The sequence below is a fragment of the Gracilinanus agilis genome, chromosome 1 (genome assembly GCF_016433145.1).
Source record: "Gracilinanus agilis isolate LMUSP501 chromosome 1, AgileGrace, whole genome shotgun sequence".
NCBI classification, from domain to species: Eukaryota; Metazoa; Chordata; class Mammalia; order Didelphimorphia; family Didelphidae; genus Gracilinanus; species Gracilinanus agilis.
The window spans coordinates 682,966,477-682,991,637 of NC_058130.1; the positions used below are offsets into that span (position 1 = coordinate 682,966,477).

The following is a 25,161-nucleotide window of genomic DNA, read 5'->3' on the forward strand; positions in this document are numbered from 1 at the left end:
GAGAGGCAGAGAGAGAGAGAGAGAGAGAGAGAGAGAGAGAGAGAGAGAGAGAGAGAGAGAGAGAGAGAGAGAGAGATTATAAAGCTATGAAACAGAGAGGGACAAAATCCTGGCAGAGATGGGGTGAGGGTAGGAATCAAGGGTACAGGTTGACTGATTAGCATTAGCAAGAAATAAGGATATCTCTTTGTGACCAGAAGAAAAAAGAACATTGAAGATGATAAACTTAGTTCTATCTCTTCAATTCTTCTTGATTAAACTCCTAGTAAAAAACAATCTAAATTACTCATGTCTACTTTTTCTCCTCTCATGAGATTCTTGGACTCCTCTATAGCCTTACTTCTGATCTCATTGTTCAATGGAAGCTTCTCTCTCCAAGTTACCAATAATGCCTTCATTTCCAGATCAATATCCTGCTCTCAATCATCTCACCCAGGTGCAGTTCTTCATTGTCTCACACCTGAACTATTACAATGGCCTCCAGTAGTTTTCTCTGCCTCATATCTCAGCCCAATGCAATCTATCCTCTAATCAGCTGCCAGCATGATTTTCTTAGGGCAAAAATCTGACAATATCACACTTCCTCTCCTCGTACATTTTAAGACTTCCCCACCCCGACCCCACACAATGGCCTTCTATTACCTCTAGGATCCATTATACAATTTCTGTTTAGTATTTAAAGCCTTTCATAGCCTCTTTCCTACCTCTTCAGGCTTTTTACACTTTATTCCATATACATGGACCACAAGTGCTCTATGATCCAGCTACTAGTTATTCCTGATTTACCTAAGTCCCAAAGCCCTTTAGCATGGTACTCTTTCCTTACTGATGGAGATCAATGGTGGGGAAGAGCAGGTGAGAGTAAGAAACTAGAGATATTCACTCTCGGGACTTCCTCAGGCTCTGCAATCACTTTAGGTATCTCTATATATACACCTCAGGGTTGGAAGGATAGGTCTAGGAAAGGCCTTCTGCAGAAGTCAGGACATGAGCTGAGATTCGAAGGAAGCCAGAGAAAGTTAGATGAGATGTACAGGGTGCCTCTGTACCTCTAACAGCCTTCCCACCTTGGTAGGACCTGCACAACCTTAGGGCCCTACAACATAGCATTTGTGAAACTAGTGACTTACTTTCCTATTGAGATAAAGTCCTACTGTCTACTACCTAATTACAAAAACATTGTTGTTCAATCATCTCATTCACGTTTGGCTCTTCATGACCTCATTTGGGTTTTCCTGGCAAGGATACTAGAGAGATTTGATATTCCTTATCCAGTTCATTTTACAGATGAGGAAACTGAGGCAAATAAGGTTAAGGTACTAGCCCAGGGTACCATAGCTAGTGTCTAAGGCAAGATTTGAACTCAGAAAGATGAGTTTCTCTGACTACAGACCTGACAACCTATCCACTGAATCACTTAACTGCCCTACAATGCCCTACAAAAAGATTAATTCAATGTAATTCAACAAAAACTTATTCATCAACCCCTACATGCAAGGCACTTTTTAATTTAAATAGCTTATACTTTATTTTGTACCACAGTATTTCTAGATCTACTGATTCTATCCCTATCCATCCAAAAATGTCAAGATAGATTCATCTTTTTGTTCTCAAATTCTTCAAACATACAATCACATACAGTAACAAAAACAAATTGGACCTTGCACTCAGCAATCTTATAGGCTCTTAAAGGGTGGATACAACATGTGCACAAGGAAACACAGGACAAGGCAATTTGAGGAAGGAGAGAGAGTAAACTTTAAGTTGCAATGCTTATGGATTCAATCTGAGGAGTGGGGACCCAATTTGCTTTCTTAAAGGTAGGTTTCTCTTTTAACTATTTAAAAAAGAAATTATGTTTCCTTGCCTAAAATATTTTTATTTTTACAGATGTAAGGCAGTTTGAATTTTTTCTTGGGGTACTTAATCATGTAAAAGTTAAGTCAGCATCATTGGCAAATCCTAAATAGCTTCAGAGCTGATGCCATTGGTTTTTATGTCATGGAAAATTGGAGTCTCACCAGGGTTGCTGATTTTCTGCCTTAAAAGTGGAAATTTATTTTGGTATTTAGGTGAAGTCAGGAGATGAAACTTTCATCCATCTCATTTTAGTTGAGGGGAAAGATGAAGGTAGAAGGGGGAACAGACCCAGAGAAAGAAAGTGATGATAGGAAAAAACCCAAGGAAGTGCTCCATATTTTGTCCCCCCACCCTACCCCTCAGACTTTAAGATAGCTATTCCTGATATTCCCTTTTTCCCACATGCAGAAAATCTATTCCCTCTCTTTCTCACAAATCATCTTTATAATTTATCCTGGTGCCAAAAGAACTGACACAATGGGGAAACCAAGTACCTCCAGCTTTTCCCTTTGTTCATGGTTATCCTATTGGGATTTATTTCCAGGAGAGTAAATATGAAGTGAGAATCACTCAGGTTCACAGTACAAAATATTTGGTTCAAATCCTGGTTCTGGCACATAGTGTCTTTGTGGCCTTGGGCAAGTTGTTTCATCTCAACAAGTGTTAGCTACTCATCTGTAAAATGAGGGAGTTTGTCTGGATGACCTTTAAAGCATTTCCAACTCCATATCAAGGAGTCTATGATCTGATTATAATGAAAAACTTCATAGCATTACAGAATTTCAGAGTTTAGAAAGCCTGCAGAGGACATCTAATCCAATTTACATGGAGAGTGAGGATGCAGGAGGAAAGGGAAACCTTTCTACAACATACCCCACATTTTCTTAAAATGTTTTCCAGCTTTGTGATTTAAAATATTCCATAAAGGAGATTCCAGTTCCTCCCAAGTTCATCCATTTCATTTTTGGAAAATTATAAATATTGGAGAAGCTTTTTTTTCCTGATATCAAATCTAAATATCCTCCTAGTTCTTACTCCTAGGACCAAATTGAACAAGTCCAATCTCTCTACCATTTGACAGACACTTGCATATGCTATGTCCTTCTCTAAATCTGCTCTTTAAATAGGCACAGCTCCTTCTGCTGATCCTCATTCAGCAAACTGAGTCTACAACCCTGACTAATCTTTATCCATTTGGGGATTTTTTTAAAAAAGACTTTACCTTCCGTCTTGGAGTCAATACTGTGTATTGGCTCCAAGGCAGAAAAGTGGTAAGGGCTAGGCAATGGGGGTTAAGTGACTTGCCCAGGGTCACACAGCTAGGAAGTATCTGAGGCCAGATTTGAACCCAGGACCTCCCATTTCTAGACCTGGCTCTCAATCCACTGAGCTACCCAGCTGGCCCTCCATTTGGAGATCTTGTTCAAGTGGCTTAACCTTTTTTTGCTTCAGCTTTTTCCTCTATAAAATGGGACAGTTACAGTCTATGGCTTCCATAGTCCGTTCTAACTCTAAATCTTCACTTTTATGATCCCAATGCAGTAAATAATAAGTACCCTTTAGGTACCAAGAAATTTGTTAGGTCCTGAAAAATCAAGAACTTTTAGTTAAGATACTGTCCTGGTCTTCAAGGATCATAGTGAAAATAAGATATAAACACAGGTAACTAACAAGGAACAGGATTAAATGATAAATGAACTAGGGAGGCCAAAACAAAGATCCTTGTCAGGTCTGAGGGAGAACACAGTTGCTGACTGGGAATTAATAAAAAATACTAATAATGAAGGTAATAACAACAATACCGACAATAGTCTTTGATAGATCTATGATGTCATCAATATTTGCTCTTCCTTCACTGGTGCATAGCCTAAACTATCCTTACCTTCAAAACCTTTGTGATTTCTGTCTATGTTTTAAAATGAATCCTCAATCAATCAATCAATCAGTAGACAAACATCTATCTACCTCTTATGTTTAGGGCACCATTGTAGGCAATGGGGACTCCACTAAGATCCATGGTACCCCATACCAGAAAATTTCCCTTGATATACCTAGAGCAGTGTTGGCAAAGTATTGTCATGTCTGCCAGCCTACAGGGGTTGGGGGAAAGCTGATCTGTCCCTCTTCTCAGTGCCTGAGGACATTTTTTGCATGCTCAATCCCTCTGTCCAGCTGCCCCAAGTGAGTACTTCCTCCCTCCACTCTCTAGGGTAATGAGAGGGAGATGGGATTGGAAGAGGGGGCTCACAGGCAGCATGAAGTTGCAGTTTGGGTACACAAACTTGAAAACGTTCACCATTGCTGACCTAGAGTGTTAACAATAGTGTTAATGATCATAATAATAACAATGACAGGACTCATCAATTCAGTGGCAAATCATGATTCCGGAGTACTGATTTGAAGAATACTGTCCATCTCCTGACAAGAGTGGTGATGGACTTTAATGCAGAATAAGACATACTTTTGGGGCATGCCTAATGCATTGGTTTATTTTGTTCAACTTAACATATTTTTGTAAGGACCTTTAACTCTTTTTAAAGTTGTCTAATGTGAGGAAGAGATGAATAAATACTTATTTGGGAAAATTACATTAAAAATTTTTTAAATGATAAAAACAATATTCATTCTTTTTTGACCAAGAGAGGGTTTGTGTAGAAGATGACATTAGAATTAGACTTTAAAGGTTGAGTAAGACTTCCATAGGCAAAAGGGAGAAGGGAGTATATTTCCCTGGCATAGGCAAAAGTCATAGGGCTAGCAAATGAGGGGATGTGGGTGACTTGCCAAGACTTACTTTGCTGTGGGCACAAATTGCAGAACCCAGGAGTTTCCAGGTACCACCCCTTCTGTCCATGCGTAGCATGCGCAAAATCTGTAGGAACCGTAAACTCCGGAGCGAGGTGGCTAGAACATTGCCTTGGTTTCCAACAGCAACCACTGGCACTGAAGCAATCAGCACAAAGATGTCTGGGAAACAGGCAAGGGAGAGATAGAGATGGAGAGAAAGAATGGGAAAGCACATTAGGGAAAAATAAATAAGCACCATCCATTTAGTTGTATTGAGTTGCTATGTATTTTCCCATTTGTGAATGAGAAGATCGGAAGCTACAGCTCTGTTTGAGGAACTAAGGCAGCAGGTAAAACACATAGCTGAGACACCTTCCAAAGATACAGTTTATCTTCTGGAAAAAAGATAATTCATCTGGATCATGAAATGCTTGTCTGAGATAAAAATGACTAATCTGGACAATTAGTTGTTTGTTTGGTATGTCCAAAGAATTATTAATTGAATGCTAAAGATTAAACAATTAACAAATTGATCAAATCTAAAATCTAAATCAAAAAGCATTTGTGCCAAGCATAGTGGTAGGTGTAGGGGATACAAATATAAAACTGAAAAAGTTCCTGTCTTCAAAGAGCTTTCATTCAATTAGAAGATTTCGTTCAAATGCCATCTCTGACATTCCCTGGCTATGTGAATCTGAGTAAGTCACTTATAATTTTACAGTATTAGTTTCTTCATCTACAAAATGGTTTTGATAAAATCTATAGTCCCTTCCTAACAGGATGAGGCTCAAAAGAAACCATATGATCATATATTTATAGCTAGAATGGACCTTAGGATATAATATATGGAAATAATTTGAAATATGTGGAAATAATGGAAAATTCTTTGGAAAGTGGATGGCACAGTAGATATAATGCTGGACTTGGAGTCAATAAGATCAGAGTTCAAAGCTTGTCTCAGACACTTAATCCCAGGCTGATCCTGGGAAAGTCATTTAAATTCTGTCTGCCTTGATTTCCTCATCTTTACAATGGCCACAATAATAGTATCTACTTTTGAGTTGTTGTTAGGATACAATGAAATAATGTTTGTAAAATGTTTTATAAATCCTGAAGCTCTATACAAACAGTAGCTATTATTATTGCCATTCTAAACTTTCAAATGCTATATAAATGTCAGTTATTAATTCTTCCCTTAGTGGTGCTGCCTCCCTGGTAATAAACCTCTCTGTATTTTGCTAGGATAGTCCTCACGAAGTTGACTATCGCTGGGACCAAAATGTAAATCCTTTCAGTATGTTGGGATCTGAATGATATAGCCATGTAAAGAAGCACGTGTTTATTGAGAAGGAGGGGCCAAGGTGATCTAGGGACTTCCCTAAGATCAAACAGCAATTTATAAGAACAAGCAAAATTGGGAAATCAACTGGGATCCTCTTTTCCATCCCTTGGTTAGCTCCAGTAAAACTCTACAAAGGCAAAACATATCTTTTTAGTCCTGCAGGTCTATAAGCAAGTTTTTTGGATGAGGAGATCCTGGAAAATTGTTATATGAACAAAGCGACCTAGAATCAGAACTTGTCTCAGAGATTATCTAGCACCAAAATTAAAATTTAATTTTAATCAAATTAAAACAGTCATTAAATGTCACTGACCACCTGCTGGCCACATAGTGACTTGGTTTTTTGCAATATATTGTTAGCTATAATTTATTATATTTTTATTTGTTTTGTTTTCTAAATTTAAACTTAAGTAATAAATATTTGCCAATTATTTTTTAATCTGGTTGAAGTCATATTCGAGAGTGTTGTGGGCTGGCACAGACTTCACCTCTGATCTAGCCCATTTCGAACTGAATAAGAAGAACAAGAAAGTTCATGACTCTCCCCATCAAATGGAATCACCAGGGTCCACGTTTGGGAGGAGCTCAGCTCCTCCCACTGCACTCCTTAGAACAACATATCATCATCTTTAACCCTTTCATTTTCCACCCTGTCACCCTGCACAGCCATTTGCTACTATCATTTCTTCTGAAAAGTACATTAATGGATTTCCCTGTTTTATTCACCATCTTTTGATTTCACAGACTTTCTCTTCTTTGGCCACCATTCTCTTTTAGGTATTGTTGCCTCTATTAGAATGTAAGCTCCTTGAGAGTTAATTAATCAACAATCATCTATTAAGTACCAACTATGCGCAATACAGTTTTAAAGAAATTGAGGATACTAAGACAAAACTGAAACTGTCTAGGATTTGCCCCCTTTTTGTATTTGAATCCTCTACACTTAACATAGTGCTTTGCATAGAGTGAAGACTTAATAAATGCTTTTCATTCTTCTCATCCCTTATATTATGCTGCCTCAATATTATTTCAAGGGAACCTGGAATGTAAGATCTATAAGCCAAAGTAAAGTGAATGCGGTCTAACAGGAGATGAAAAACATGCATATTGACATCTTGGGTGTTAGTGGACTTAAATGGATGGGAATGGGTGATTTTACTTGAGGTGATTATTACATATGCTACTGTGGGCAAGAATCCCCTAGAAGAAATGCAATATCCTTCATAGTCATTAAAAGGATAAGAAAAGTAGTAAGAAAAGCAGGTATATCTAAAAAAATTATGGGATAACATCTATTCAGATTCAAGACAAATTGTTCAGCATTACAATAATACAACTCTGTTCTCCAACCAGTGATGCTATAGAGGCCAAAATTGTTTAGTTCTATGAAGACATCTTCCATCTTCAATAAATAACACCAACAAAAGATGTCATATTCATCATAGGGGATTGGAATGCTAAAGATAATTGGAGTAACAGACAAGTTTGGTCTTGTGGAAAAGTCAGTAGAAAATGAAGCAGGGCAGAGACTAATAGAGTTTTGTCGAGATAACTCCCTGGTCATGGCAAACATGCGTGCAACAATCCACAAGGAAACTCTACACATTGACTTCATAAGATAGTACACATGAAAATCACCAAATGGTCAATATCAAAATCAGATTGATTGTTTGTTTTGCAAACAAAGGTAAAAGAAGCTCCAAAGAGTCCATTAAAATGACCTGGAACTGCTTACTGGGGCTCAGATCATAAACTTCTTACTGCAAAATTTGAGATGAAGAAGAGGTGGCAAGAATATACAGAGGGATTATCCTAGAAACATCTTAGCATCACTGGTAACCACAATGGAGTGGTTACTGATCTAGAGTTTTACATCCTGGAGAATGAAGTCAAGTGGGACTTAGGAAGCACTGCTAACAATAAGGCTAAGGAAGGTGATAGAATTTCAGCTGAGTTATTTAAAATCCTCAAAGAGTTAAAGTGTTCTACTCAATACATTAGCAAATGTGGAAAACTCAACAGTGGACAATGAATTGCAAAAGATCAGTTTACATCTCAATCCTAAAGAAGAGCAATGCCAACAAATGTTCAAATTACTGAACAGTTGTGCTCATCTGACCTGCCAGCAAGGTTATGCCTCAGATTATGCAAGCTAAGCTTCAGAAATATGTGAACCAAGAATTATCAGAAGTACAGGCTGGTTTTTGAAGAGATAGAAGAACTAATGACCAAACTGTCAATGTTCACTGGATTATAGAGAGAGTTCCAAAAAAACCCCAAAACAACCTACTTCTGCTTCATTGATTACACTAAAGCCTTTGACTTTGTGGCTTACAATAAAATGTGGCAAGTCCTCAAAGAGATGGAAGTACCAGATCAACTTACTTTTCTCCTGAGGAACTGTATATGGATCAATAAACAACAATTAGAAGTGACCATAGAATAACTGATTGGATTTAAGATTAGGAATACAAGGAGGCTAAGTAATGTCCCCTTATTTACTTAGATGCAGACTATATCATATTAAATGCCAGGCTGGGTTATACAAATGATGGAATTAAGTTTGCCAGGAGAAATATCAACAATCTTAGATACGCAGATGATACTACTCTGGTGGCAGAAAGTGAAGAAGAATTTAAAAGTCTCTTGATGAGGGTGAAAAAGGAGAATGTAAAATCTGGCTTCAAACTTAATATTAAAAAGTAAAAATCAAGGCAACTGTTCTCATCACTTCTTGGCAAATAGAGGGAAGAGAAATGGAAGTAGTGTCAGATTTTGTATTCTTGGGCTCCAAGATTACTGCAGATGGTGACTGCATCCATGAAATTAAAAGACTCATTCCTTGGAAGGAAAGCTATGGAAAATCTGGACAAAATATAAAGAAGCAGAGACACCACCTTACTGACAACAGTCTTTTTAGTCAAAGCTATAGATTTTCTTGTAGTGATGTGTGGTTGTGAGAGTTGGATTATAAGGGAAGCTAAGTGCCACAGAATTAATGCTTTTGAATTGTGGTGCTGGAGAAGACTTGAGAGTCCTTTGGACAACAAAGAGATAAAATTAGCCAGTTCTAAAAGAAATTAACTCTGACTATTCATTGGAAAGACAAATTCTGAGGCTGAGAATTCACTATGGACATATAACCAGAGAACAGGATTCATTGGAAAAGGCCTGGATATTGGGAGAGATTGAAGACAATAGGAGAAGTGGATAGCAGAGGATGAGATGGATAGATAGTGTCATGGAAGAAATGAACATGAGCTTGGACAGATTTTAGGAGATAAGAAGAGACTGGTGTATTATGGTTCCTTGGGTCATGAAGAGTAGGACAAGACACATTGAATGAAAAACAGCACAAAATCTATTAAAAGAACTAGGGATGATTAGCCTAATGTAAAGTTGATTAGGAGAGGTAGGAAAGCTTTTTTTTAAAGGATATATCATGTGGAAGAGAAATTAGACAAATTAGAAATATACACTGGGACCAACAAGTACTAAGTGGAAGAGATTGAGACTGACTGTAATTCTAAATGATTAACAGAGCTCACAGTGGGGCCAAGAAATTTTCCCAGGGAAAAAACTTGGGGAAGTAATAGATTTTTAAAAAATCATTTAAATTTCCACTATTAAAGGGAAAGTGAGAATCAGGCTGACATTATTTATAGAAAAAGTAGGTCATCACTCATAGTGGGTGAAGAGATGAGATTTTTGAAGCACTAAGACATCTGCTTCTTCCCTAAACTACCACTTATTATGGATAATGTAAAGTGCCTCTGATAAGAGTTGTATTAGATGATTTTTTAAATCTCTTCTTACTATAGGAGTCTATTAATATCCACCTCCCACCTCCCATGCCTGAAATTTCATCATTAGAGATTCATTCTGTTAGGTTAAAACATAATCATGTCCAGCTACTTTCAAAATTCCAACATTACTTTATGGAGTAATACATTATTGTCATTTATTCTCAACTACTATCATCTTAATGTAAATTGGCTTATTAGATATTTTCTCCCAAAGCACTGAACAGTAAAGGTTGTGATAGGGAAGGAGAGAGAACAAATAATTATTTTGCAGGATTAGGTATTCATTGCCATTGATTACATAAGCATGTTTACAGCTGGATGGTGACATGGATAAAACACTGGATCTGGAGTCAGGGAGACCCGAGTTCAAATCTGGCCTCAGATGCATACTAGCTGTGTGACCCTGGAAAAGTCGTTTAATCTCTATTTGACTCAGTTTCTACATCTATAATGTTGGGATAATAACAGCACCTACCTCCCAGGCTTGTTATAAGAATTAAATGAGGCAATATTTATAATGTGCTTTCCAAATCTATGCAAATATTAGCTATTGTTATGGGTGATCATTTCAGCACATATATGCTTCTTGTTTCCCTCTCTCCCCTGATAAAATGTAAGTTTCTTGAATTTGGGGTTGGTTTTTTTTCTTCTGGCTTTTGCATCCTCAATGTCTGGAATGCAGTAGGATTTTATTGAATTTTCCTAAATGACTAATTGGTAGATAATAATGTGGATAATTGGTAGATAATAATAACAGGGTCTTGTAGCCATAAAATATTCTGTTAATGCATTGATTTGGGTTTGTTGTACATGAAAGAAAATCCCAGTGAAATACCCCTGGTGACTGGAAGTGTGTCCTTGGTCCATAGAACAAAAATTATTCCTCTTCAGTTCTAGACTGTATACACTGAAGACCAAAAATATCAATGAGTTGAAGAGGCTTCAAGGAAGATAGGTCAGGCTGATTCACAGCAGAATGATTGTCCATTAGATTCAATAAAGATATTGGTCAAGCACCCTGAGAACCCGGGAGCCTTCTGTTTGTCAAATATTTGAAAGATAAGCACCTTTTTGGTTGAAAGAGAGTTGAGGGTCATACTGACATAGGGAAGGTGGGAGTAGTTCAGACAACAACTTGAATAACAAGACTGGAGGTGCTATGAGATCTATGAAAGAATTTGATGCCACTGAGATCTTTGGCAATCAAAATGTCTCTCTGGAAGGTACAGCAATTCTATTGGTAACTGAGTTATTTAACTTGAACCAAAATGAAAACCTGGAAGCATTACATTAGGAGCAGGCTTCCCTTAGTAGGACCATGTTTGATTAGCTGGACCTAAATGGAAAACAAAATTCTCATTCAAAATTAGATCTAGTTGACTCTCCCAACAATTCTATGAAAAAAATAATACAAGTATCATTTTCATTGTTAAGATAAAGAAATTGAAACTCAGAGAAATTGAGTAAATTTCTGAGCTATCTTTTTTTAAATTTATTCCTTTTTAATATTTTTGTAAACAATTTAGAGAAACTTAGTGATTTATTTTGTATTGCAAATGTGATTATAAACTGAACTTAAAATTCCACCTAAGTGATAATCTCTCACAATTCACTGGAGTAAAATTCCTACAATGAACTTCTTTATAGAACATCTCTAGCTGTCAAGAGAATTGGAAGGAAAGGGCAGTAACATAGACAAGAAAATGTAGATAAGGTAGAATTTTCTCATCAGAGAGGGTTTCATGCAAACATAATACTAAAAAGGAGCTGATGAAATCTAAAGTTCTTACTGTGATAAAGATATTTAATGAATTGGCACTATTTAATGACATTCAACTTATATTAAAAATGGGAATGAAATAGAATTTTTTTAAAGAATCAGATTATTTCTCTTGAGATATTTCTACAATTAAGATGTGACTTCTTCTAAGATATGATATATACCAAGCCTCTTGAATGGCATTTTAGGCAAGTTCTTACTTTAAAAGCAAATCTGACCATGTCATCCCCTCTTCCCACTTTCCATTCAATAAACTATGATGGCTCCCTGTTACTTCCAGGATCAAATATTCCCCATTTGGCTTTTAAGGGCCTTTAAAAACTGGTGTTTCTTAACTTTTCCAGGCTAGTTTATACTTAACTCACCTTTACATATTCTTCAGTTCAGTCTTTGCTAGTTGAGTAACCCTTGCTGCTTCTCTTTGTTGCATTGTAAACAAGACATTTCATGCATTTTCTCTGGCCTCATATCTGAAATGCTCCCTTTTCTCATCTCAATCTCCTAGCTTTCCTGGCTTCTTTTACATTTTTTAAAATTTCCATATTGTTAATTTTGGTAAGTGAATAATCTTATAAGATCAAAACCCCCAAACATATACTCAAATAAACAAGTGATAAATCATATGTTTTCATCTGCATTTCTACTCCAATAGTTCTTTCTCTGGAGCTGGATAGCATTCTTTGACATAAGTACTCAGAATTATCCTGGATCATTGTATTACTGTTAGTAGTAAAGTTTATCATATGTGATAGTCCCACAATATTGCAATTATTGTGTACATTGTTCTCTTGGTTCTGTTTATTTCACTCTGCGTCAGTTCACATACATTTTTCAGAAATCAACCTGTACATCATTCCTTCTAGCACAATAGTATTCCATCACCATCATATATCACAATTTACTCAGCCATTTTCCAATTGAGGGACATCCCTTTAGTTTCTAATTCTTTGCTATCACAAAAAGAGCAGTTATAAACATTTTTGTACAAACTGGTCCTTTCTTATTTTAAAAATCTCATTGGGATACAGACCCAGTAGTGGTATTACTGAATCACAAAGTATGCATTCTCTTATATCCCTTTGGGCATAATTCCAAATTGTCCTCCAAAATGGTTGGATCGGTTTGTAATTCCACCAGCAATGCATTAGTGTCACAATTTTGCCACACTCCCTACCACATTTATCATTTTCTTTTACTGTCATATAGACCAATCTGAGGAGTGTGAGGTGGTACTTCAGATTTGTTTTAATTTGCATTTCTCTAACCAAGAGAGATTAGAACATTTTTTCATATGATTATTGATAGCTTAGATTTCTTCATCTGAAAACTGACTATTCATATCCTTTGACCATTTATCGTTTGGGGAATGAATTGGATTCTCACCAATTTGACTTAGTTCTTTATATACTTGAGAACTGAGATGCTTATCAAAGAAATTTGTTATAAAAATTTTTACTTAGTTTGTTGTTTCTCTTCTAATATTGGTTGCATTGGTTTTGTTTGTACAGAAACTTTTTAATTTAAGCCAATCAAAATTATTCATATTTCATCTTGTAATGCTCTCTATCTCTTGTTTGGTCATAAATGCTTCCCTTCCCCATAGATTTGACAGGTAAACTATTCTACGTTCCCCTGATTTACTTATAATATCACTCTTTATGTTTGAACCATATACCAATTTTGACCATATCTTGGTATAAGCTATGAGATATTGATCTAAACCTAATTTCTCTGGCTTCTTTTTAAATCTGAGTTAAAGTTCTACCTTCTGCTAAAGGCCCTCACCAGTTAATCTTAATATGTATTCTCTGGGATTTCCTCTGCTTTAGGGTTTTAAAGGAATTGAATATATGCATGAGCAATAAACAATTATTGGCTAGAAATTGCACTTTTGAAAACAAACTTGAGCTTTGTGTCTCCAAGAAGAACTGGGTCTGTCCAGTCACCAAATGGGAGAGAGAAGGGAGTGTAGATGCAACGATGAGAACCTCTCCATTGTTCATATACATATGTACACATTACATATATATTGACCTCACTAATAATAATTGCCATCATTTATGTAGCACTTATGTGCAGGGTACTGTACTAAGTGCTTTACAATTTTTATTTTATTTGATCCTCATAACAACCTTGGGAGGTAGGTGCTACTATTATCCCCATTTTATAGTTGAGGAAACTGAGGCAAACAGAAGCTGAGTAACCTGCCCAGAGTCGCTCAGCTAGCAAGCCTCTGAGACTGGATTTGAATTCAGGTCTTTCTGACTTGTGCCCAGTGGTCTACCCACTGCCCCACCTAGCTGCCCCACTTAATGTTCTGTGGACTCTACCAACATCCTAAGACTAGGTTGCCAAATAGCAGCTCTGCATTGGCTGAAGGAGTTTCCATACCTAAAATTCACCATATCAATATCTTATGATTATATGTTAAGATCACAAATAAGAATAATTAACAATAATAGCATTTATTAAACACTTATTATGTACCTAATACCATACTAAGTGTTTTATAAACCTTATCTTATTTATCTTCACAACAGCTCTGGAAGGTGGATGCTAATATGTTCCTCATTCCTGAAGCAGTGAGAGAGTAAGTGACTTGCCCAGGGTCATATAGCTAGCAAGTTATTATATTATATTAATTAATATCACTACTAATAAATAAATTATTATATTAGTTGATATGATAATATTTAATGTTAGCATATTAAACGAGGTCATATTTGAATTGAGGTCGTTCTGATTCTAGAACCATCGCTCTATCCACTGAACCATTTACCTGCCTTTAAAACAGGGTCCCTGAAAGCATCAATAAAGTTGAATTGGACTAAGAATTTGTATTAAGCCATTCCTTCCATGAGCCACCCAATGAGCGATTAAACAGCTACATTATAGTTTTGCTGTCATTGAATTATTTCCATTTTGAGGCTTTCTTGGCAAAGAACCTGGAGCAGTTTGCCATTTCCTTCTCTAGCTCATTTTAGAGATGAAGAACTGAGACAGAATTAAGTGAACTTACCCAAGATCACAGAGCTAAACAAGTGGTTGAGTTTGGATTTGAATTCATAAGAGAAGTGTTTCCTGCTTCGCAGCCCAGGGCTCTATCCACTAAGCCACCTAGGTTTCCAGGCTACATTATATTCCATATCCAAATTACTCTGTATTTTCTAAAAGCCTCCCCTGGAAAGGGTTCAGAGAACATGAAAATGTCCTCCATTATTCTTAGCTCTGAATCTTACTTCAATTCATGGCAACTGCTCTAGTGGGGACCACCCTAGTGGTGCATCTGCTGTAATCTGGCCAAATGATTCCTTAATGATATCAAAGAACAACTAATTTGAACTCTCAGAGGGTAGTTTATGGATGAGGAGAATCTGACTAGTCATAACAACTGTATGTTCATTATAGGATATCAGAACACTGAGCTTGGAAGAGACTTTAGTCAACACTTAATCCAACCTCATTACCTTACAGAGGAGGAAGGTGAGGCTCAAAGAGGGGAAATAGCATGAGCCAAGGTCACTTAATGAGTCAGTAACCGAGGTAGGATCAGAGCCTAAAGAATACAAGTGCAAGCAGTGGCCATCTTGCTTTCTCAGCTATACTGGAAGGTCATTAAAAGCATGGATTATGAGTCACACCAGTCAAACTCCTACTCTATTCCTAGCACATTGTCAGCTCCTGGACAGTTTCAATTTTGTCTTAGTATCTCCATTTTCTTTCAAACTGTATTGCACACAGTTGGTACTTAATAGATGATTGTTGATTGATTAACTCATCCCTCAAAATATAAGATATGGTGTCTCCTTCAAGGACATGACAGTCATGTGGGCAGATGAATACTTTGAGAAATGAGACTTTTCTATCCCTGGCAAACCTGAGCAAAATGAGAGAACAATATTTATTGGATAACTTGCTTAATTTTATCCTGAAAAATACTAAATAAACTTATTAAATAATGACAATGATCAAAGCCAGGATCAAATGTCTTCAGATATTCTATAAGAGGTCTATGAAAATGTAAATGATCATATCTCCCAGGGGTAGGATCATTCACTAATTTATTTATTCAGTGACTATTTTGAGTATCTACGATGGGTCCAATGCAATTCTAGAACATGAAGAAGGATTTAGTAGATTTATTTACAAAGCTCTGTGCTAGGTAGGTACAGAGATAAATAGAAGCCAATTCCTAACCTCAAGGGTGATACTCTGGAGATGGGACCCAAGACATATACAGACAAGAAAATATAAATTGTAGATGAAACATAAAATAGAGGGGACTCAGGAAAAAGATACCTTACATAGGAGGCAGCATCTGAACTGTCTCAAAGACTGGGCCCTATGGGAAATCTTGAAATAGACATTGTTGATACCCTCAAGGGGCTCTTTTTGGGGAAATAATTACCACACAATATCAATGTATAATACATGACCAATCAATTGTAAGGCAACGAGTGCTCTAGGGGGCTGTAGTAGGGAAAGAACCATTCTGGCTGGCAGTATCAGGGAAAAACTTCCTTGAGAAATGATAATTTGAATTGAAACTTCAAGTCTGATGTAATTTGAACTGAATGTTTAAGAAACTGCATGATGTATGAGTAAATGACCTGGAACCTCATTCTCTCTGCAGCCATTGACACTGTTGATCATTGTCTTTTACTCAATACTCTTTTTTTCTGTAAGGTTTTGTGACACTGTTCTCTCCTGGTTCTCCTTTAACCTCTACAGATCACTACTTCTCAGTCCCCTTTGCTGGACCTTCTTCCAGATCATATATTCAAACCATATGTAATCCACAGGGTTCTGTCCTGAGTCTTGTCTTCTTCCCTTCCTTTCCCTTCTCTTCTCTACTTCACTTGGTGATGTCCTCAGCTCCCATGGATTTATTTACCATTTTTATACTGATATTTTTCACATCTACCTCCTGCTCCAAATTCTCTGCTAACCTTCAATTTCACATCTCCATTTGCCTTTTGAATATCTGGAACTGGATGTCCACTAGACATCTTAAACTCTATCCTGTATCTTGTTTACTTGTTTCCTCTCCCATTAGATTGTAAGCTCTTGGAGGACAGGGGTTATCTTTTGCCTCTTTTTTCACCCTTAGTGCTTAGCATAGTGCCTTCCTAGGACATAGTAGGGGTTTAATAAATGGGTATTGATCGATTGGAAGTCAGAACATCCAGTTTTGAACTTATCACTGGCTTTGAGACCAAGACCAAAGGTTAAGGACCCCACTGTAGGACTCAATATAAACTCCTCTCTTTAACTTTTAAAACTCTATACAACCTGGTTCCAGCCTATATTTCCAGACTCATTGAACATTTCTTACTATCTTGTATTCTGTTTTTCATATATGATTCTCTATCTCCCTACCTTTGCATTGGCCATCCTCTGGAATGTTCTCATCTTTCTCTCTTAGATTCTCTCTTTTCTGTCAATATCATGGCTGTCTCCTGTGCCTTGAACTCTCCCGCCTCATCTCTACCCTTTAGGTTCCCTGATTTCCTTCAAGTCCCAGTCAAAATCTTATCTTCTATAGGAAGCCTTTGACAATTCCCCTGAATGCTAGTGTCTTACCTCTGCTGATTTCCAATCCTTACTTTCAAGGAATCTATATTCCTGATAAACCAAAAATATCTGTTTCCACCATAATCATACCATCACATTTTACTTCAAATGACTGAGTCCCATACAACTTCCTACAGAATGTGTCCATTCTGAGTTATCTAACATGTATTTCTCATAAAGCACAGCTGATGGGGAAAGGTTAATGTCTCTTTCTCCTTCCTCCTCCCCTGGATCTTTGGTAGGGTCTTTTGCCATTGGAGAAGAAAAGAATAAGTCTAGAGGCATAGTTTTACTCCCCTCTGTCCCCACTCAACCATTAGCATAGACATCTTTCAATACACCAATTATTTAACCAAATAGGAGAATCTTAGAGCAAAGGTGTCAGAAGAATTACTGGCCAAGACAGACAAGGACTATCAACCCAACTAAATAGAAATAGCAAGTGGATGAAGACCAACTAAGCCAACTATAAGGCAGGAAAAAAAAAACAACTGCTACCATGGGTTTAGGGAGGTAAGTAGGTAGGTAGGTGTTAGGAATACTAGAAGGTGGGCATGGAAGCAGAAAGATAGGTAGGGAGGGTCCAAAGTCCAAGAAGTTGGAGAGACTGTAAGGCAAAACTAATGGTCAGAATTGATCTTTGATTCTAAGGTTCTTTTTTCCCTCCTCTGTTGTATTATACATCCTGAATGTGGGCAACACCAGACTGTACAAGTGTTAATCACAATCATCTTTGCCATAAACAATGTTCTACATTCTTTACACAAGACACTATGTTAGAAAGTCAGGAATCTGCAGAGAGGGCTGTGTCCATAACTGAGGGAGGTTGTGTTGCATAATAGAGAGAAAGGCAGGCTTGGAATCACAGTGAGAAAGTCTTCAGAGCTTATCTAGTCCAATCCAAGACTTAGAATGAAACTCTCCTATGATATTTCTAATGAGTGCTTAGCCAACCTCCACTTGGAGACCTCTAAAGATGGGTACATTTCCAAGAAGGATTTAGTGGGAACAAACAAAAAAGTCAATAGACTAGGTGTGATTCCCAGTTCTGCTACTTATTTGCTGTGTTTTCTGGAATAGATTATCCTATCTCTGAGTTTTAGTTCTTTAAATTATAAAGTGAGGAAAATAATACTTGGTAATACTTGGGTAATCTAGCTTATTGGGTTGTCATAAGAAAAGTGTTATATAAATCAGTACTATCCCTCTTATCACAGCTGAAGGGATAGAGATTTGAAGATTATCTCTCACAGAGTCTCCCAAATGGTTTCCCAAATGAATAAGTTGTTCAACACTTTCAAGATAGAGATATTTCCTCTAGGGAATTTCTTTATCTGTCCCCAGAAGCAAAACAAAAAGGAACATTTTGAGGCTTTAGCGCTTACCTAGCATGCACAGGGGTTTCCTTGCAAACTTTAGTCTCCCCCTCCATCCTTTGTACCTGCAACAACATCCTGCAGCCCAGATCCTCAAGGCAAATTCAGCTCCAAAGATGAAAATAGCAAATGTTTCCTGCATCCAAGAACAGAAAGACTCAATGAAAAACTCTTTGGATTTTTTTTCAATTAAGTGATACTTGGGTTTAGAGCAGTGATTCCCAAAGTGGGCTCCATTGCCCCCTGGTGGGTGCTACAGAGATCCAGGGAGGCAGTGATGGCTACAGGTGCATTTGCAAAAGGAGATCCCTATAGCTTATCCTGAAATATAGGCTGTAATTCAAAAGTTCTTAATTGCATTTCCTTCATCATATTTAGTGGAATGTGGATTCTTTGCGGTAACCAATTTATTAACAAAAAAAAGAAACCAATTGCAAATAGTCAATCGAGGTGATTTAAGATTACTGCTGATGAAAACAGAGCTGAGGATTACTAAATTTGTAGCAGCACACCAGGTTCATTCTTCTCATTGAGATGATTTTGAATGTTTTAACTTTTTTTGTATTACATTCTATTCTGAGTTCAATAAATAGTTTCATAATTTCAAAGTTCAATGTTTCTAATTTACACCTTTACTATATTTTATGAAAAAGGTAGAAACATTAATACATATATCTTTCCTACTAATTACTATTAAAATTAAAAAAAAATTAATTTCCATGGGGTACTAAGTAATATTTTTTCTGGAAAGGGGGTAGCAGGCCAAAAAAGTTTGGCAACCACTGCTTTAGAGGATTATTTTAATGTCTTGAATGGAATTGTTCAGCCAAGAAAAGCAATATATTCTTTTTGAGTTGACTTTTCTGTTTTTATTTTTTCAGATAATTGAATTTTTTATGTACTCAGAGCCTCCAAATGATGACAGTTAAATAACATTTGATTGAGAAAAGAAATCAGTGCAAGTAGTCTGCTCTTCTGCTGGTAGTTAAATTAAAAATCTGCTAAATTAATTATCAGAATATTAGCTGTGACCCATCATATATGAACATATATTGGTTCTGATATAATACTACATTGCTCTCTTCAAGATGATGCTGAAATTGCCATGTCCTTGTAACAACTCTAGTGATGTCCCTTTTATCTCTCTTTCCCTCTCAATATTTCGTTCCAGACTCTAGACCAATCAACAAAATTTTCTTTTCTAGCCACTAAGATCCCTTCTTTCTCCCTACCTGGATTGTCTCAGTTTTTCACTTCTCTTCTTCCTTCTTTCTGTCATACCTTAATGGAAAATAACACTAATGTTTTCTGACTTTTATATGAGTTTTAAGGTTTGCAAAATGCTTTGTTGCTGAGTCTCATTCAGAGACCATAAAAGCTGCTGGATCCTGGAACTCCCTGAGGGAAGAGGAAAGGCCTGCAGGAATTCTATCCTTCTGGGAGTACCTGGACCAAGTTCTAATCATTCTTTTGGTCTTATATTTTTTAAATAGATTAACCACTCCAAGAGATATATTATATTTACATTGTATATAGAAATTTATCTCTCTAATTATGAAATAGGTAATCTTTAATCTCTCTCTAACATGACTCCCTTGTAGTCTTGCATAAAGATATTTTCTATTGAAACAACTTTTAAAAGCCCAAAATGACACAATTGCAATATGGTAAAGGGATGACATCTTATCCTTTCTCTAACCAAAAAAATTCATTATTGATCAGAATGGGCTGCTGCCCTGACTGCTATTGTAACCCCTGGCTTATTTCTGACTTCTAAACTATTCCAAAAACACTGATCTCCATTTTTTAGGCCCTGAACCTTAACTTCTGACCAGCTTTCTATCAAGTCTGGTGACTCTCTGAATAACCTAGTGTTATACATCCTGGCATGACAACTACTCTTAAATCAACAATTCATAGGTGCCCCATGAGATACCAACAGATCTGGGCTAACAGAGTTCTTAGCTTACCAATAGAAGCAGCCAATCTCCTGAAACGGTCTCGTACTCCTTGAATGTGGTCAGGACTGCCAAGATTAAGCACCCCAGAACGATTAGAAACCTAGAAGGAAGAGAGGAGATATAAGGAATGGCTCAATCCTTCTGCATCTACAACCGTTTGCTCCTTAATTCTTATGTTGACCATAAAATGATCATCAAGAGTTGACATAGCTAATTCTGCCAATAAGAGAGACAACCTTTAAACTCTTTCTTAGAAAAGATCATCCCCTCATTAAAAAATAAAATGATACCTTTTCTAGGTAATGTAGTGCATTCTTACACTCCATCTAGCCTGGGAAGTTTTCTCCAAGGTCTTGCCCAAATGGCTTCTCCAGCATCTAAAGACCTTTATCCTTCATTGGCCTTATGGAGCAGAATGTCCCTTCCTTACTGAGGAGGATTTTGTTCAATGCTTAGTGTAAGGAGCCTTTTGGATAGGAGAAGCTAGCAGACTGGACATGCAGTGGCTAGCTGAAGACCAATGAAGAGGAGATGTTTTAAGGATCTTTGACTCTTCTCTACCTGTAATGTGGTTGGTCCTATTCTATTTCCACCCATCTGTCTTGTCCTGTTATTAGAACTAGGTGTTCCCTTTAATTTTCCTGACTTGAATCCTTAATTATACTCAATAGAGCCATTAAGATCAAGTGAGGAAATATATAAATATTGTGAAAACTTTAAAGCTGTCTTTCTCTATATATGTATAAATATATACATATATATATATATGTATAATTTTTACATACACATATTAGCTCTCATAATTCTCCTCATCATCATTGGCTTAGCAAATTTGAATCAACTTGAGAGTCTCTGACACTGCCTGGGCAGTCAGGATTTTAGATATTCTAGAATCTCTGGTCCTTTAAGACTAACTAATATCTAACTCCTATATACTTAATGAACACCTTCTACAACATCTCTATCAAATGACTGTCTAGCTTCGATGAGTGCTAAATTCTAGGTATGCTGTGGCAATAACATTCCCTCGGTCATATTATTCTTCTCTTCCTTATTGCCTAAAGATTCAAATCCTTACCAGAGAATTCCCAGCACAGTACATTTAATGTTTTAATAGCTCAAATTACTAGATGGAGAGGAACCATAGCATAATGGTTAGAGTGCCTGGAACATTTTAATAGTGTGACCTGGGGCAAGTCACTTTAAAACTCAATGCTTTAGATAACTCTCTAAGATCTTAAATTGCAGAGAAGATGCTGACCTGCATTACAGAGGGAGTAGAATTTCCCTAACCTAATGAAATCATGGGTCCAGTTACTATCCCTATGCCTAAATATTAGAAAAATCTTCTTTATATTAAGTCTAAAATCTATTTTTATTGAAACTTCCTTGAAATTCTGTTCCTATTGTAAAGCAGAAAAAGTCTAATGTTTTACACATAAGAACCTTTAGTAAAAAAAAACTCTGCTTCCTTAAACATGCATAGTTCCTTCTATATATTCTGAATTCTTTATGTTCTGATTTCTATGTTTTCTCTCCCCATAGAATGTAAGCTCCTTGAGGACAGGGGCAATTTTTGCCTTTCTTTGTATTCTCTGCACTAAGCACAGTCCCTGGCATATATCCAGTGTTTGTTGATTTAGTAATTCCTTGGTTGAACCTCCTTTGGCCTTGGGTTCACTTTGGTCATCTTTTCATAGGCTCTAGCTTTTAAACTTCCTGCTGAAAATGTATCACTCATGACTGACCCCAGTATTTGGATCCCCTGAGCTCATGTCCTCATTTTCAAGTTCTCCCAAGATTTGGGTCTTTTTTTCCAAATCCAACTAGGCATTGTGATTTGACTCTTGTTCTTGACTGATTTGTGCTGTAAATTGTACTGACCTCTGAGACAGTGGTTCAAGTAGAATGATCTATGCTACCTTCTTTCTCTAATGCACAGTGCTATATTTTTAATGAGGGGGAGGGTATATATTTTTCTTGCTGAGGCCAAGGGGGCATCCAGAAAGTGGGGATATTCTGTTCATCCTTCCTTGGATCCCATTAGGAATCCAGAGAGTAAAATGACAACACCTAGAACTATTGCTTCCTGTGGCAAGTAGAACTACCTGCAGTAAGCTACCTATAATGCACCTTCCACTTAAATTTATGATTTACAAAATGATAACAAGAACAATGAAGTGAATAGAATCCGAGAATTAGACAGAGCCTCAGAGGTCAACTAGTCCAATCTTAGTGCATTGGTATCTCATGTTGTTTCTTTTCCACCACTGAGGTCTTGAGGTATCTTCTTCCAACATAGCAAGCAAGGAAAGTATTTGTCCTGTGATGAGGCATTCACTACATTCCAAGGCAGTTCATTTTTAGACAACTCTAATTGTTAGGAAATTTTTCCTTATTTCAAGTCTAAATTTGCTTCTCTCCAACTCCCACCTACTGGTCCAGTTTTGCTTTCTGGGACTTAGCTGACCAAGTTAGGCTTTTCTCTCCATAGCATTCTTTCATATAAATGTATGTATGTGTATAGATAGATCAATAAATATGGGGAGAAATATATATGTAAACACATATATTTATATATATAGATATAAACATGCATATGTATGAAATATAATACATACATATATTCACATGTATGTGCTGTTTTATATCAGCTCCTTCAACTTATTTAAATACTGCATTATTTCTAGTCATTCCTTCCATCCTAGTTGGCTTGCCCTGGAATTTCTATAATTTATCAATGTCTTTAATACAACGTTGTATCCAGAACCAAACATGAGTGTCTAGTTAAGTTATTGTCTAAGCTGAATCAAATATTGAGGCACTATCATTAACTTCAGGTCTACTGATGAAGACTCACATTATATAAACTGCTTTGCCTACCATGTCAAACTATCGTCTTATATTGAGTTTATATTCCATTAAAACACAAAGAGATATATTTGTGCAAACTGTTTGTATCTTGCTATATCTCTACTGTCCTGTATTTAAAAGTTGATTTCTTTAACTCAAATGGAGGAACTACATTTTCCATATTCAATTTCATCCAATTAGATATGACCTTTTCATTTATCCCATTGAGAGAAATGTGGATATTGATTCTATTCTCCATGAAATCCATCCTTCCCAGCTTCATGTCATCCATAAATTTGATGCATATGCTGTCTCCACTTTGAATTCAAGTCAGTGAATGAAATGTACAGATAAAAACAAGACAAGGACAGATTCTTTTAGCACCCCACTAGAGGTCTTCCTCCAACTTGACATTGGCTTATTAATAATTATTCTTTGAGTTCACTCATTTAGCCAGGTCCAAATCTACATATTTGTAGCATGAGATAGCCTACTTCTTTCTATTATCCTCATTCCATCCATCCAAGAAAACTGTATGCAACTTTGTCAAATGCTTTTTTGAATTTCAGGTATGTTATATCTATAGTACTCCTCCAATCATTATATTCTTCTTTTCCTATTGTCTCAAAATAAACTTCTAAGGCAGGCATTCAAAGCCCTCTGAAATCTGCTACCATTTTGTCTTTCCAATCTTACCACATAATATTCCAATCCATGTTCCTATGTTCCAATCCAGTTGACTAATAATTGCCCCTCATACATATTGTGCATTATTATACCTATATACCTTGCTTCGTATAGTTTCTTTCACTTAAAATACCTTGCTCTCAGTTTCCCATTGTTTTTTTCCCATTGAAATCCTTCCCATTCCATGAGGATCATTTCAAATTCCATCCCTTCCATGAAGCCTTCCCTGATTCTCCAAAATCAATAATGATTTTCTCTCAAGGACTTCACACAATATTTGGTTTAAGCATTTCTTATGTACTTATTACATGTTATACTTTTTTTCTGTATATGTAATATTATTCTGTCAGATTGTATAGTCCAAAAAAACAAAAAAAATATTATCTCATTTAATCTTTATGGCTATTCTGGGACCAGGCCCAAAATGAACACTTAAAAATATCTGCTAAAAATGAAGTTTGTGCTGTTAGAAAGGTAACGCTCCTTGCAAATATCTTTTCCCATTCTGATCAATTTTCACCAGGAGAAATTTGATGACTCTTTTTGACTCCAACTCCAGGACTGTGCCAGCTAGATCCCTTAATTCTTGCCTTGTTTCTGAACTATCTTGTTAGGAAATCCCTTTGTAAACTGTGAAGTGCTGCATTAAAATACATTATTATGAGATCATTGGGTGTTTGGAAGTGGAAGGAGTGATGAAAGCAAGATAAAGAGCATACATGGGGGTGCTGAAGACAAATTCCAATGACAAGAATTATTTTGAGAGCTCCAAGATTTTAGGCAGGGCAGGACCATACTCCTAGAAACCACTCGGGCAGGTCAATCTACCCAGAGTCTCAAACAAATGACAAAAGGATTTTCCCCACTATTCGAGATTATATATTATATTAAAGAAAAGAAAAATGAGCATATGCCTTGGAGTCACTATGCTTGAGTGTGACATTTTGTCCCTCAGTTTTTTCATCTGTACAATCAATGAAGACCCTTTGTTGAATACCGGGTACAAGAAGAAATTGAACTAGTTCAAGGTTCCTAATCTGTAATTCATGAAATTTAAAAAAGTGCATTTTACTAAGTATATTTCCTTTGTAATTATGTACATTTTATTTTATTTTTGCATTCAAAAGCGTTACTG

The 25,161-nt window shown here is 36.6% G+C and overlaps 1 protein-coding gene across 1 annotated transcript in view; it reads right to left on the reverse strand.

Annotated features, from left to right (window-relative positions):
• The window catches only part of KCNQ3 (potassium voltage-gated channel subfamily Q member 3), a 110,170-nt gene that overhangs the window by 69,880 nt on the left and 15,129 nt on the right, over window positions 1–25,161 (reverse strand). The window contains exons 2-4 of the mRNA XM_044684323.1: window positions 20,496–20,586; window positions 18,535–18,661; window positions 4,655–4,827 (exon numbers count right to left, since the gene is read on the reverse strand). Coding sequence (XP_044540258.1) covers window positions 4,655–4,827; window positions 18,535–18,661; window positions 20,496–20,586 — 391 coding nt within the window. The remainder of the gene's footprint in view (window positions 1–4,654; window positions 4,828–18,534; window positions 18,662–20,495; window positions 20,587–25,161) is intronic.